The sequence below is a fragment of the Oncorhynchus clarkii genome, chromosome 9 (genome assembly GCF_045791955.1).
Source record: "Oncorhynchus clarkii lewisi isolate Uvic-CL-2024 chromosome 9, UVic_Ocla_1.0, whole genome shotgun sequence".
Taxonomy (NCBI): Eukaryota; Metazoa; Chordata; class Actinopteri; order Salmoniformes; family Salmonidae; genus Oncorhynchus; species Oncorhynchus clarkii.
Genome location: NC_092155.1, coordinates 30,235,719 through 30,252,335, shown reverse-complemented (window position 1 = coordinate 30,252,335; position 16,617 = coordinate 30,235,719). Strand labels below are relative to the sequence as shown.

Genomic DNA, 16,617 nt, shown 5'->3' with positions numbered 1-16,617 from the left:
AGCAAAAGAGAAATGTTCACTAACAGGGAAGTAAACAAATGTGTGCAAAACAATTGAGATGAATAAGCTTTTTGTATATATGGATAAATTCTGGTATCTTTTATTTCAGCTCATGAAACATGGGACCAACACTTTACATGTTGCGTTTATATTTTAGTTCAGTATATTTTTATTTCTCAACTGGTAATTGAAGCGCGCTTCCCATTCGCCATTCATGTGCCACGGTAACGTAGGCTTCAGTGCATCACACACCATTTTGCAATTTGAGCTGGAGGCAGTATGCACTTTGAAAACATACACTTAATTGTGTGAAACAAACATCCATTTCTATCAACATGGAGGCAAATATTTTATAAAGACTTCCATAGGCCATTGACACATGTAGCCCATTTCTTTCATGTTCAAAAAGTTTATTTGAAAACCAATCCTAATCATATTAGTAACCCATGCATGTTTAGATCTCAGATCTTTCAAAATATCCAATGGATATTTTCATTTCTGTCACATGAAACCACTCCCATGCACTGTGCGCTTTTGACAACAGTTTTTCCCCGCTAATTGCATTATGGATGGAACATTTGCGCATAGTATTGTCGTGTGTGCATTTTTGCGCTTATAAATTAAGAAATAATTGTTTTTCAACATTTTAAGCTAAACATTCTTATCTCAATGCCTTTTAAAGGATATTTTGATGTAGCCCTACTGGTTATATGAATTTGAGATCCATCTTCCCACAACTGTCACAGAGTCTGTTTGGAATAGGCTATTTATTTCTCGCACAGAACGACAAGCTGACCAATATAACTTTTCTACTATGGGGGAAAGTTGACTGACACGGTCGAGTGATTTTGCTGTTTGTTACTCGTCTTGTCGGCTGAGGAAAAGTATATGTGGACGGTTATTTTACCATCTTCAAAGTGCGCATAAGAATTCGGTAAGAAGGACGCATGCCACTGCATTGTTCTGTTAACATGAATTACCATAATCTAAAATGTGATTTCTGTCATTCTGAGCACCCTGGGTGGAAGCCCTAATTAGGTTACGCACCCAATGCACATGGGTCCGGAAATTTCTTATTAAAACGCTGCCGTCCGACGCCACATTTTCTTAACGGAAACCCTGTTGTGTACATGTCTGAATCTCTGCATGTGTGTTTCTCTGGAAGTGGAGACACTCTCAGTCACGCTTGAGCTGCAAGCACAGCCTCACCACGCTGCGATGCTCCCTACTCTACTGGGGTCCCATCTCTGAATCACACCGCTTTGATTCTCCCCTTTTCATATTCTTTCTTTTTATAAAATGCATCATCCTTGCAGACAACCTCCCAGACAGAGTGGGCTGGAGTCTGATGTCTGAGAGTATAAAGTAGGAAAGTTTAGACAATCTATTCAGAGTGAAGTGGCAAGGTCTCTGAGGAGGATTCACTGATAATATTTTATCCTGAACTGCAGCAGTTTTTCTGCCGCCAAGTCAGTGTCCATGGGTGGACTATAGGGGCTCTTGGTTAGGAAAATGGAGAGAGGATTTTTCCCATATGTTTTCTGTCCCATATGTCAGCCACTGGTCTGAATCAGTGCTGCGGCCTGTGTATTTGTGTTAAGGCCATGTGTGACTCATCCTCATGAGTGGACTCCTCACAGGGTTTATATTCTACCACTTCAACTAGCTCTAGTAGCTGTGCACAACCCTAAACAATAATAGGTCCAACTAGCTAGTATGATGAGAACCACAGAATACTAGGGCCTACCAGCTAGTAGGATGAGAACCACAGAATACTTGGAAGTTGTCCTTGTGAAATGTATACAAATGTAGGTTACAGGGCTACAATAAACAGAGTAGCAGAGTACGCATGTCATTTCTCAAAGAGAGACTATTTCTCTCTCTCACTCACCCTGTCCATCATTGTCTACCATCATTGTCCACCGCCTTCACTTGAGTCACTTCCCTTTCTGGGACGTACGTGCAATGACAAACTCAACCCGCGCGCGCACACACATACACACAACTAAAATGGGCCTCTTTAACAGTTTGGGTTGTGTGACAGAAGTGCTCTGCTCAGTGGTAGCTGTCAGGAAGAGAGAAAGAGAGGATGGGGCCATCCATAGAGCAAATAGTTGATGTTCGGCTTTTCCCTGCAAACTCAATGACCTTCTCTCTTTCTAATCGCCATTCCCCTCTCTTTTGCTCTCCATCTCTCCCCTTCTCTGATGACTCAATGACAAAAGGAGAGAAAAGGGGGTATAAAGGGAAACGGGGGTCAGAGTGTATAGAACAACACTCCAAACCCAACCAACCCCTTTAGGACCCTGGCTGTGACTGTTTTAGATTGTGGGACTGTTGTGAATCATCATAATTAAATCAGCTATGTTCCTATGTAAAAGATAGTCAAGTATTCAGTGAACCAATTGAAAGCTATGGTCTGAACCAGACCAGCAAAGAGCAACCTTCTGGTCATTAATAACCTCAACTAGCCACTGCCTATCGTGGACTTCAGGAGACAGCAGAGGGAGCACGCCCCAATCCATATCGGCGTACACATCACTGCCAATCTGAAATAGTTCACCCACTCAGACATTGTGGTGAAGAATGCGCAACAGCGTCTCTTCAACCTCAGGAGACCCTCACAAATTTGTACAGATGCACCATTGAACTTAGTCACTGTCACTAGCCGGCTACCATCCGGTTACCCAACCCTGCACCTTAGAGGCTGCTGCCCTATGTACATAGACATGGAATCACAAGTCACTTTAATAATGGAACACTGGTCACTTTAATAATGTTTACAGTGGGCGGCAGGTGCCTAGTGGTTAGAGCGTTGGTAACCGGAAGGTTACCGGGCGCCGAAGACGTGGATGTTGATTAAGGCAGCCCCCAAGCACCTCTCTGATTCAGAGGGGTTGGGTTAAATGCGGAAGACACATTTCAGTTGAAAACATTTAGTTTTCCATACGGTTTTACTCATTTCATATGTATATACTGTATTCTAGTCAATACCACTCCGACATTGCTCATCCTAATGTTTATATTTTTCTTAATTCCATTATTTAACTTTGAGAGGTATGTGTCTTGTTAGATATTACTGCACTGTTGGAGAAGGAACACAAACATTTCGCTACACCCGCAATAACATCTGTGAAATATGTGTACAGTACAAGTCAAATGTTTGGACACACCTACTCATTCAAAGGTCTTTATTTTTTACTATTTTCTACATTGTAAACTATGAAATAACACATATGGAGTCATGTAGTAACCAAAGAAAGTGTTAAAACAAATCAAAATATATTGTAGATTCCTCAAAGTAGCCACCCTTTGCCTTGATTGACAGCTTTGCACACTCTTGGCATTCTCTCAACCAGCGTCACCTGGAATGCTTTTCCAACAGTCTTGAAGGAGTTCCCATTCTAAATAAATCACAGACTGTGTGACCAGCAAAACAACCCCACACCTCCTCCTCCATGCTTCACGGTGGGAACCACATATGCGGTGATCATCCGTTCACCTACTCAGCGACTCACAAAGACACGCCGGATGGAACCAGACATCTCAAATTTTGACTCATCAGACCAAAGGACAGAGTTCAACCGGTCTCATGTCGATTGCTCGTGTTTCTCGGCCCAAGCAAGTCTTTTCTTATTATTGTTGTCCTTTGATAGTGGTTTCTTTGCAGCAATTCGACCATGAAGGCCTGATTTACGCAGTCTCCTCTGAACAGTTGATGTTGAGATGTTTCTGTCACTTGAACTCTGTGAAGCCTTTATTTGGGCTGCAATTTCTGAGGCTGGTAACTCATAATATATATATATATATATAAATAAATAAAAATAAAAACATATTTTTTTACCCCTTTTTCTCCCCAATTTCATCATATCCAATTGGTAGTTACAGTCTTGCCCCGTCACTGCAACTCCCGTAAGGACTCGGGAGAGGAGAAGGTCGAGAGCTGTGCGTCCCCACGAAACACGACCCAGCCAAGCCACACTGCCCACTTAACCCAGAATCCAAAGTCTCTTTGCTTATTTGAGCTGTTCTTGCCATAATATGGACTTGGTATTCTACCAAATAGGGCCATCTTCTGTGTAGCACCACTACCTTGTCACAACACAACTGATTGGCTAAAACACAATAAGAAGGAAAGAAATTCCACAAATGAACTTTTAAAAAAAAAGACACACCTGTTAATTTAAATGAATTCCAGGGCACTACCTCATGAAGCTGGTTGAGAGAATGCCAAGAGTGTACAAAGCTATCATCAAAAACCCTAGAATGAGTACGACCAGAAGTCCCCACAAGAATATTAAACAAACATTTTACCAACTGGGGACATTTTATTAGTCCCCACGAGGTCAGATGCTATTTCTAGGGGGTTTAGGGTTAAGGTTAGAATTACATTAAGAGGTTCTTTAGGTTCTTTGGTTAAGGTTAGGGTTAAAGTACAGGTTAGGGGATAGGAAAAATAGGATTTTGAATGGCACTGAATTCTGTTCCCCCACAAGGTTAGCTGTACAAGTATGTGTGTGTGTCTGTGTGACAGAAACAGAAGTACAAGAGAGAGAAGTCAGAAATTATGAGAAACCTTAGCAACCTTTAGCCCACATGTGTGTTTATCTGCAGGCTGCTGTGTGTATGTTAGCGATGCGGCGCCTGGCACTGAGTTTGTCACCTCCGGCCCACTGTCTGGTTTCATTGTTGTTATTGTCATGGTAGGAGGAAAAATAATAAGGTTTCGTTCTTGCTACCCAGTTCCCCTTTATCAAGTCTCTGTCTTTCCTCTTTAGTCTGGACTGATGTGGTGTTGTTAACTGGAAAATAAGGTGAGGGACACTGCTTTCTAAAGATCAACTCTGTATGTTGCTGGTGCCATTTCTGACTCCAAGGGGCTTCAACTACTCCACCTCTCTCTCTCTCTCTCTCTCTCCACCTCTCACACACACACACACACACACACACACACACGAGCCCTTGGGGTAACACAATGTGTGTGTGTCTGTCTGTGCGTGTGTCTGGCCCTTGCCACTCGCCATGATGCCACAGTCTAATATTAGCTTCTCAGACAGAAAAGGGTGACAGAGGGAGCAGTGAATGTGAAAAGCAGGACTAGTGAAAGAGAATTGTTAACTAGGTGGCTGTAGTAGCAGGTTCTCAATCTCCTCCTAGCCACGGTTGTGTTGCAGACATCAAAATTGTCTTGCTAATTTTGTGGCAGTACTAGCATCATATCATGGTTTGTATAATGATGGCATGGTGTAGGCTATACCAATGTGTCTCTGATATGGTTAATCTGTCACTAGGAGGTGGTTTCTTGCCAATTGCCACTCCTTGTTCTTCAGATGGGCGAGCATGGCAGTTGGGGATGATGACGGTGATGGGGCTTTCCCCCTTTTTAGTGACCACAGAGTCAGGAAACCCGTTTAACTTCCCATCCGTCACCCTACACAGGGAAATTGTCCCATTCACTGCCCTGGGGCATTCAAAAAAAGTATAATTAGACCAGAGGAAAGAGTGCCTCCTACTGGCCCTCCAAAACCAATTCTAGCAGCATCTGGTCTCCCATCGAGGGACCGACCATGACCAACCCTGCTTAGCTTCAGAGGCAAGCCAGCAGTGGGATGCAGGCTGGTATGCTGCTGGCATACAACACTCCTATCCAAACCAACCCTAATGTGAACTCTAACACCTAGGAAAGAAAACCAACTCCCAAAGGCTAAAAGATGCCTTCTCTTCAGATTCAAAAACACCAGTCCGAGAAGACGCAGACTTTTGACAAACTGGTGGTTAGTAAACTATCAATCACAATGTAAAATCCTTTGAAGTCCAAAAAGAACACATACAAACAAAAACAAGAAGCCTTTTATCCGAGGCCAAAAGCATCAGAGAACGAAGCATTTCTTTCTAAACAGACACTCTCCTGCTAGGGTCTCTTGGTAGCTTCAAGCAATTATTAATGTCTCATAAACCAGCACATGGCAGAACTATTTCCCCCCTATTAAAATAATATTTGTCCAAAAAACAAATCCACTTTTCTCATCCTGGGGATTCCTGCCCCCACTCTTTTCACAAGAAACACACTGGAGCAAAGAGCACAAAAAATACCAAAAACAGTCAATATCATTCACGTTGAATTCAACCCGGTTTTTCTCTCGCTGTGTGCTGTAAAAGATTGCAAAACATGGCATGATTCTGGGATGGTTGGAGAAGAGGTTAAATTAAACCAAGCATGCAGACAGACAGGGGATCACTACGTGTTTTCTGAATGAAACATCCTGAAACGTGACGGTGGGTCGGAAAACGCTGACGCCGGTAGAAACGTCTGGTTCCCTTGGCAATGCTGTAATTGCTACCAACAGCAACAGGACCAGGAGGGGAGGGTGGAGGAAACTCGCTAGGCTAAGAGGAGAGAGAGAGGGCACTGCAAAACAGTACTTTCTGTGCTCTCTCTTTCCCTCGCTCTTGGAGAGTAGATTATCAATGCAAGGGATTTGTCTGCCATTGAACTCCTTGGTAGGCCATTTTTGGGGTTGTAAAAATGTGTTCAGTGTAAACTTAAAAACGACTAAAACCAGACATAAAAAGTATGAAGAAAAGATAATTGACCTACAGTTGAATTCGGAAGTTTACATACACCTTAGCCAAGTACATTTAAACTCAGTTTTTCACAATTCCGGACATTTAATCCTAGTAAAAAATTCCCTGTCTTAGGTCAGTTAGGATCACCACTATTTTAAGAACGTGAAATGTCAGAATAATGGTAGAGAATGATTTCTTTCAGTTTTTATTTCTTTCATCACATTCCAGATGGCAGAAGTTTACATACACTCAATTAGTATTTAGTAGCATTGCCTTTAAATTGGTTAACTTGGGTCAAACGTTTCAGGTAGCCTTCCACAAGATTCCCACAATAAGTTAGGTGAATTTTGGCCCATTCCTCCTCACAGGGCTAGTGTAACTGAATCAGGTTTGTAGGCCTCCTTGCTCACACATGCTTTATCAGTTCTGCCCACACATTTCCTATAGGATTGAGGTCAGGGCTTTGTGATGGCCACTCCAATACCTTGACTTTGTTGTCCTTAAGCCATTTTGCCACAACTTTGGAAGCATGCTTGGAGTCATTGTCCATTTGGAAGACCAATTCGCGGCCAAGCTTTAACTTCCTGACTGATGTCTTGAGATGTTGCTTCAATATATCCATATAAATTTCCCTCCTCATGACACCATCTATTTTGTGAAGTGCACTAGTCCCTCCTTCACTAAAGCACCGCCACAACATGATGCTGCCACCCTTGTGCTTCACGGTTGAGTTGGTGTTCTTCGGCTTGCAAGCCTCCCCCTTTTTCCTCCAAAACATAGCGATGGTCATTATGGCCAAACCGTTCTATTTTCGTTTCATCAGACCAGAGGACATTTCTCCAAAATCTTTGTCCCCATGTGCAGTTGCAAACTGTAGTCTGGTTTTTTTATGGCGGTTATGGCAGTTTTCTTCCTTGCTGAGCTACCTTTCAGGTTATGTCGATATAGGACTTGTTTTACTGTGGATATAGATACGTTTGTACCTGTTTCCTCCAGCATCTTCACAGGGTCCTTTGCTGTTATTCTGGGATTGTTTTGCACTTTTCGCACCAAAGTACGTTCATCTCTAGGAGACAGAACGCGTCTCCTTCCTGAGCGGTATGACGGCAGCGTGGTCTCATGGTGTTTATACTTGTGTACAGATGAACGTGGTACCTTCAGGTGTTTGGAAATTGCTCCCAAGGATGAACCAGACTTGTGGAGGTCTATAATTTTTTTTCTGAGGTCTTGGCTGATTTCTTTTGATTTTCCCATGATGTCAAGCAAGGAGGCACTGAGTTTGAAGGTAGGCCTTGAAATACATTCACAGGTACACCTTTAATTGACTCAAATGATGTCAATTAGCCTATCAGAAGCTTCTAAAGCCATGACATACTTTTCTGCAATTTTCCAAGCTGTTTAAAGCGAGTCAACTTAATGTATGTAAACTTTTGACCCACTGGAATTGTAATACAGTGAATAATAAGATAAATAATCTGTCTGTAAACAATTGTTGGAAAATGACTTGTGTCATGCACAAAGTTATTGTAGTAATCGACTTGCAAAAATGATAGTTTGTTAACAAGATATTTGTGGAGTGTATGTAAACTTCCGACTTCAACTTTACTTATCTTGAAAAGTGAAAATTAAAAAAGAAAAGTGAAAAGTGAAATTACATGTATTGTGTTAGTGTGTTGAAGAGGGACGCCTTCAGCCAACATCTTGAAAATGAAGATTATGAATTAAATGAATAAGGAGTTACCACTTTCTTCAGCCTTGCAAACAAAACTCACTACTATTGCCTATTAATCATATTGCATAGGCTATATTACATAGATGTGTACACATAAACATAGGCCTACAGAGTTAAGACTTTTTTATAACCATCTGCTTAGTCATTTCCACTGTTCACCGATGACTTGGATGTCGATTAAGGCAGCCCCCACACCTCTCTGATTCAGAGGGATTGGGTTAAATGCGGAAGACACATTTCAGTTGAATGCATTCAGTGGTACAACTGACAAGGTATCCCCTTTTCCCTTTATTTTTTCTTGAGGAGGACGAGCATTAAAGTGTAGAGTAGGATTATAGTTTGCACTCTCGTTATCACCCTACAGATGACAGTATTGCAGTTATTTTAAAGAAGTTTAATTGCAAGTATGGAGGACTGGAATCGACAGTCTTATTGTAGGAAGACACTTGGCTGTCACAGAGCTCCACAGTGGGTCTCATAATACCCATAAAACCTAGCGGTCAAACAGGGAAATGGTTCCAATCGTTTTTCCACCATTAATTTCTCCCATAGGGGATTTTAGAAACACTTAAAATAAGGGCTGTGTTTCGTGTAGGCTTACCCTGGAATGAGGTTTGGATTAACCATTAAAAATTAATTTCCCTTTTTGACCACTAGGATTTATGGATGTTAAACCTCTTCATCCTACCCCTCCTTTTTCGAACATTCTGTTAAAAATCGCGCAACTTTTCAGCGTCCTGCTACTCATGCCAGGAATATAGTATATGCATATGATTAGTATGTGTGGATAGAACACTCTGAAGTTTCTAAAACTGGTTAAATCACGGCTGTGACTATAACAGATTGTGTGTTTCATCGAAAAACGCAAGAAAAACTGCTCACTGAAAGCTAAAAATAATATCCATGCGTCACTTTCATGGATTGTTAAAAAGGCACAAAATTAATTATGGACCTGCGTGCAATTCCTACAGATTCCACACAATGTCGCCATTGTCGTCATTATCCGGGGAGTTTTTTGTTGGTAAATCCAACTAACTGGATTCCATTTCTTCCGGTCTCCGCCAGGATGTTTTGAAGTGCACATTGTCAGCCATTGATTTGAAGACGAGGAGCTATTGAATACACATCGCCCTGTAATCATTTTGATAGATTATAAATGTTTACTAATACCTAAAGTTGGATTACAAAAGTATTTCGAAGTGTTTTGTGAAAGTTTATCGTCAACTTTTTTAATTTTAAAAAATGACGCTGCGTTTTAAAACAATGTTTTTTTCTGATTTACACAGCTTCCATAGATGGCTATTTTGGGTAATAATGGACCGATTTAATCGAAAAAAAGACCCAATAGTGATGTTTATGGGGCATATAGGAGTGCCAACAAAGAATATCATCAAAGGTAATGAATGTTTTATATTTTATTTCTGCGTTTTGGGTAGCGCCGGCTACCGCAAAATCTGTTGTTTACGTGTCGTGCTGGTATTTTGGGGGGTGCATGCTATCAGATAATAGCTTCTCATGCTTTCGCCGAAAAGCATTTTAAAAATCTGACTTGTTGGCTAGATTCACAACGAGTGTAGCTTTAATTCAATACCCTGCATGTGTGTTTTGATGAACGTTTGAGTTTTAACGAGTACATTTAGCATTTAACGTAGCGCATTTGCATTTCCAGGTGCCTAGTTGAGACATCTGCGTCTCAAGTAGGAGCAAGAAGTTAATGACTCATACTGTGGTACTCTATTAGTATGTTCTTATGAAGGCCTACACTTACATGCAGGCTTACAACGTTTAATAGGCTATGCATTATTATAATCATCCACTTCGTGACATGCGTTTTGAATCAAGTATCAAGGACAGGCAATGAACAGTTTTTTCCTCAACAAAAAAGCTTTATGTGAGGGGAGCTCGAACCCACGGTTAAAGTGCACCATCAATTTCGAGTCAACCGCTTCAGCAGTGTGTGCCACCTTGAAGCGATGATAGCCTACCTGACTGCTGTTTGACAAATCCATTTATTTTCTTTTTTTATGACGTACGATAAACTAGAAGTTCTTATTTTTTTTCTATAAAAGCATATGGATGTGTGTAAAACAGATCAACAAAAAAATGTATTGTTATATGCAAAAACATGAAAATGTTATCTAACATTAGAAATGCCAATGGTTGGTGGATATATAGTCTAAGATCTTTGATAGGCTGTGGAAGAATGTGCCAGAATATAATCAGTGCCACCTGTTGAGGTTAGCATGGGGCTAACGTATGCCATGTTATCTGATGGGACAAACTACAATTTAAAGTTCTGGCATGTGGAAGTTGGCAGACACGCATTTTGTGCCGGAGAACCTGTTTAAATATAAATGGTTGCTTATGTTCGCAAGATGGACCCAATGAATTTAGCAGTATTGACTTTGTTATTATGTTTGAGCAAAAGAGCACAGCATTAGCGATGTAAGAAAAAAAGCATAGAATTGCAGGAAATGTACTTTAAAACAGCAAAATGTTCTCTCAACTCCATGGCAGAATATGTAGAATCGCAGGAAATGGCAAAATGTGTAGAATTGCAGGAATTTTGAGTTAAAACTTTGCTTAAATATTTTTTTTAATGTCTCTACACCACCCAGATGGGGGCCTCTTAAAATGTCTCTAAAATTCAGCCGTGGTGACGGGCCGACCGTGCCCATTACCACGTCCCCTGCCACGCTCACCACCTAAGCCCTTTTTCTGATCCAGAAGAAAAGTTGAATGCCAAGGCCAACAACAACACAGGGAACTTGGACTTCGATGTGATGGTGTTTTCAAAACCACACTGGCTTATTTGCATCGAGAATTCTTCTGTCTCATCCTTCTTGAAACAATAATAACACGTCTTAGCCCTAGAGATAAAGTGAAAGGTTATTTGGAATACATTCCAAGCTCATGAAGCAAATAATGCGTTCTCACTTGGGTTTAGAGACGGGGCTCTTTCGTATAAAGAATCCAATCATTGCCTGGTGACGGTGAGGGAATAACATTGTAACTCTGGCCCCCTCAGGCTTTTGGGAATTAGGAAATGCACCGCCAACTAGAAAAGTTTATTAAAATACATGACCAATAAAGAAAACCCCTTATGTAAAATTGTGATATTCCGTGGCTTTCCTCTTCCACTAGCATGTGGCGGAGGACCAAATCTGGGGAGTGCCAAGCCAAATTACAAAAGAAATTGCCTTTTCATCCGCTGTAGTTCAGAGAGCGAGGTTGAGAGCGGGAGAGAGGTTGAGACAGTCAGATAAAGATTTTTTTTTAAATAGGTAGCGTAGTAGGAAAGCATATCACAACGCCATCCAACAAGTGGTCCATGGTGGCAAATAGGCTTCAGGGAACATCGCACTGAAATTAAGTCACAGCCCCTTTTCAAATCAACCTATCAACTTTGACGGCGTGAACCCTACAAGTGAAGCAAACTGCACGTTCTACATTGGCTTCCCTATTCAATAATCTTACCCCAACTTTGAAGATGTTTTACTGTGTCTGAATGTGGGGCACGTCTCTTCAGTAACACAATAGCTCTCAGGTCCTGAGGTGACACACAGATCTGGGTTTTACGAGCTTGTATCTCCTCCCTCATTAACCTATCTGTCAATGCCCCGGCTCAGGTACAAGGAGGAGGTGAGGCGGGGAGTGTGTGTGTGTGTGTGTGTGTGTGTGTGTGTGTGTGTGTGTGTCGGGGGGAATGAAATCGGCAGACCCTTTTAACTCTACCCCAGCCCTCTGCCACCAAAAAGGTCACTGCTTCCACATCTGCTCCTCTCTCTCTCATAATGGGGGAAGGGAGAAGAGGACCCTGGGGACTGCTTCCCCTCTACACACAGAAAACACACACACTCTAGGGCTGTGATGGAAAAAATATTGTGGTATCGGTATCATGGCAAAAATGAAAATTCGAAGCAGACCAAACTATTTGGTCCTTTAAAAACCTGCTGTATGTAAAATATTGTGTGCTATAGCTTGGAAAATAAATGCATGTGACTCTGGGTTGAATGATAACATAATAGTGCTGAGCAAAACTGCACTGTCGGTTAGGGGCCCGTAAAAAAGCATTTCAATGTAAGGTCTACTACACCTGTTGTATTCAGCGCATGTGACTAATGCAATTTTGAGGTCGGTTTGGTTTCAGTTAGATTAAAAAAAAGTTTTTTTTTCTTAGATACGTTTTTTTATACATTAAATGCACTACGCGGGTTGAACGCTGTAACACAGAATAAAATCAAGTCTAATGATGGTAGTGTGTGCCCATTACAGCTTATCATTTATTCACATTACTTTAAAAAATATATTTTATTTGATGACTATGATTTCATTCCAAGCCATCAGCTCAAAAAAAAAAGGCATACTTTTACAACTGCTGAATATCAACCATCAATCACTTAGCTCATGTATTTTCAGGCTCGCGAAGCAACTGCTTTCTATCCCTCTCGATCATGCATTCTCTCATCTCTCAGTCTCCGTGTTTGCTCCACACAAGTTTAAACAGGTGCAAAATGGATTATGGTCATTGTAGTTAATTAACACATTTTCTGCACCTGTTGGAAACTACAACTCCCTACGACATCACACAGTTCAGGCTTGATCTGATTTATCTCTACCGAAACTGCATTCACAGAAGAAAAACTAACAAAATGCACTTCAAATAATTGAACCGATGTCGGTTAAAAAATAACCAACATTTTGGTTAATCATGCAGCACTAAAAACATGTTTTTTTCCAACATTAAGGCTGTTTGCCTAAAGAAGTTAAATCGGCTTCATGTTTTGTTTCCTTGCCACGATACTAATGAGTATCGCCAAACTGGTATCGTCCTGGCCCTGACACACGCCTGTTTCCAGGGAACTCACACACACCAAATGACTAAAATATAAATGTATGCGCATTTGGAAGACACTCTTATCCAGAGCAACTTACAGGCGCAATTATGGTTAAGTGCTCAAGGGTACACACACACACACACACAGTGGCTCACACGCCTCTGTCCCTCACAAGCAGGCTTAATGGTGTAATTACACGGACGAAAAGAGGCCCGGCTCTGTCTCGACTGAGTCGTCCCGCTGTACACCTTTGGGTAAAAGTGGGAGGGCATAACATTTTTTCTTTTTTTTGTTATATCCAATAGCTTTACCCAGGGGCCATGTAGAGGCAGCATTGTGTTGAAATAAGTGATTCATGCTTTTATCATCCCAGGTGATGCCCAGATTGTCTACCCGTGAACAGTAGTTTTCTTTCAGCTAGGGCTGCTAGGCTCACTGGTATCAGGCACACTTTCTGAGGGGGAAAGAAAGATTATACAGCAACACTATCTCATTCCTGTTTTTCTAACATTCAGAGAGCTGTGTTGAGGAGATATGGTAGGCTGCAGGTTGGCTAGTCTTATCACTGCTCTGTGACACAGCTCAAATATGAATTCCTGCTGTTTTTTATATTTATTATGTTAGACAAAACTATGGTCCTTTTCCTTGGGATTTTTTTTGCACTGAAGAGACATCCATTGACTAAATGCTCCACTATTTATCTTACAAAAACAAGAGATCACGTAAAATGCCACATGACACTATTTAGGCTAAACTAAGCTGAAAGGGCAAGAAAGAGCTCAGACATACAAACCATCTTAACATACTTAAGCCAGAGACAGACGGTCAATCTTATCAAGCATTTTCAGCAAACCTCTAGAATGTGCTCATGTTTTACACATTTATAATTGCTCACAAACTCAAACAGATACTGCTTGAATTTGTCCTATAGGAACACAGATTTTTTCTTTCCCATTGCAAAACGTTATGCTACGGTGTGCCCTACTACCGAGTTCAGAGTACTGCCCTCTCAGCTCTGCACCAGTGCGCCCTGCCTCAACCACAACTCCCAGCCAACTCTCAGAGGGGGCCATGGCTGTCAGACCTGACCCTGAGTGGGGTTGTGGGGGCACTGGGCTGTGGACAGGCCGGGTGGGATGTGGGCTCCCTCTCTCTATCTCTCTCCCTCCCTATCCTCCAGCCATTGATGCGGTCGTGCCCGGCCACATGCTAATAAAGATCCCTTATGGCACTCTAATTCTGTTTAAACCGCTAGTCTCACTCCCCCTCCTCCCTCTATCCTGGCAGAAGAAAAAGCACACAGCTCGGGTAGATATCATCTGGACAGGTGGCCAGCCACCCAGACCCGACCCACCTGCCCTCTCTCTCTCTCTCCAAACAGAAATCAGCTCAGGTCTGCTGGAAAGCCCCAAATGAGCACACACATTACCTACCCTCGACACCCACCCTCCCTCCACACGCACTTCTCCTCCAAAAAGCCCAGCTAATGTCTGTCCCCCACTGAGCTATCTGTGGGGACTACTGACTCCAGATTACCCCCCAAAAAACTTGTGTTTGGCTAATGTGCACGCACACCATCGAAATTATAGGACTGTTTTGGGAATTGGAGAAATATCCATAGACCGGATAGATAATGCAAATGCTATGCTGCTACTAGTTTACAATACATAAAAGTAACAATACTACTTACTGCATCATAAGAGCATTGAAAACTTGGAAAATGTGGCTATAGAATAGTAGGCATTAGGCAAGCTTTGATGACGTTACTACTTCCCAGGCAATTCTAAAGTCTAGTGACAGATAAATGAAATGGGCTTCATTTAGCCTATATTTCTCTTCTTCAAATAATTACCACGTCTCTTATCTCCCAATTGCACAATTAGCTACAATCAAAGAAATTGGGCTAAGCCCATGGAACTGACGAATATTTAGGAAGATAGAAAGTCTGAGGGATAATTTAGCTCGTTGCCTCCAGCAGCAAAATAAAGGGTATTTAAACAGATTAGTTGGCTGCCTTTTTTAGGATTGCCTTTCATTAATGTGAGTAGCTTCAACCTAGTGAATTATCAACAGTAACTTGCTAAACCATCTCTATTTCATCAAGTAGCTTATCAACCTTGGACAGAGGCATCTCATTTCACGTATATTTTTGTAGCGTTTTGGATTTCAGTGGCTCGCGCTGGCTATCTGACGTTTATCTGACGCTTAGACATAAAAGAGAGAAAATGACATGTATACAAATCCTCACAACGTCATGCTTTTTTTTATAAGTTTGAGTTCGTTTTTAGAGGGTTATATCAGGTAGAATTAGATAAATTACATGTCCTTAGTATAATGTGTCTGCAACACGGACGGAGGAGCTCGGGGCTGTTTCGTCAACACCACTTTATATGAGTACATTTACGCATGGCAAAACATATGCTTACAGTTCTCAGACGTCTGCAAGTGTATTAACCAACAATCGATCGAGAAATATCCAGTCAGTTAACGTTAGCCAGCTAACACCACAGAGACGAGTCGAACGTAATCGAACGATGCCTTGCTTGACAAAGGCGAAGCCACAACGTGTTTCAGACTGTGGAACTGTAGATTACATTGCAACATGGTTATAAGGCGAACACATACATATCGTGGGATATATAGTTGAATAATATGACCTAAACATAGACAACAAAAAAAACGATAGTTCAATTTTTTCCCAGCCCATACTGATTGTACTCGTATCGTTGTCTGGTGTTGAAAAAGGACCTCTGAAAGCTAGCAGTAGCGAGCTAGCTCGACCCCCAGAACGCTGCACGGCAGTGCAGCAACAGTCAGTACAGTGAAGTAGTCAAAGGAAAACACACAATACATTCAGACAAAGAAAATGCTTTCCCAGACTGAAAACAAATTGCCACAAACATCCACATTTGCTCGGCTATATATGCTCGAATAGAAGCGACCAATTATCTTTCAAAAAAACTTAAATTCACTTTAACTCCAATAGCTACAACCACCAGCCCTGAATCTCAGACTTACCCTGTCACAACAGGCGCCATCTTCCACAAACTCTCACCAAAACTCCAACACTCGCGATATCCTTTCTCCTAGACCAACAATCCGCCGAGACAACAGAAGCAGACTGGCGATGTAGGGACTAGGGAGACGGAGAGAAACGGGGCGGGAGAGAAGTACAGAAAAGAGGGGGAGGCGGCAGGTTGCTAGAGAGAGTGAGAGAAAAGGGCAGACGCCACAACAACAGGCGTGGGAAACTTTAGACATCACGCGATACCAGGAAAACTCTCACCATAGACAAGCATGGAGGGAGCATCGTCCTATCGCGAGATGTGCGCGGAGTAGAGTTGCTTATTTTATGGGCTGAAATAGTATTCCCACGTGTTTACCGGGTGATAAATTACAGCACTGATCTGAACATAGTTTGGCACGGAATTCTGCACAATGTTGTGAGGAAGCCTGCATTTTCCCAGGCCCACACAAGAT

At 41.8% G+C, this 16,617-nt stretch overlaps 1 protein-coding gene across 1 annotated transcript in view; it reads right to left on the bottom strand.

The window, feature by feature from the left end:
- Positions 1-16,239, bottom strand: part of LOC139416204 (recombining binding protein suppressor of hairless) — a 93,744-nt gene extending 77,505 nt beyond the window's left edge. The window contains exon 1 of the mRNA XM_071164600.1: positions 16,156-16,239. Within this exon, the coding sequence (XP_071020701.1) occupies positions 16,156-16,175 (20 nt within the window). The 5' untranslated portion in view covers positions 16,176-16,239. The remainder of the gene's footprint in view (positions 1-16,155) is intronic.
- Positions 16,240-16,617: the final 378 nt, after the last annotated feature.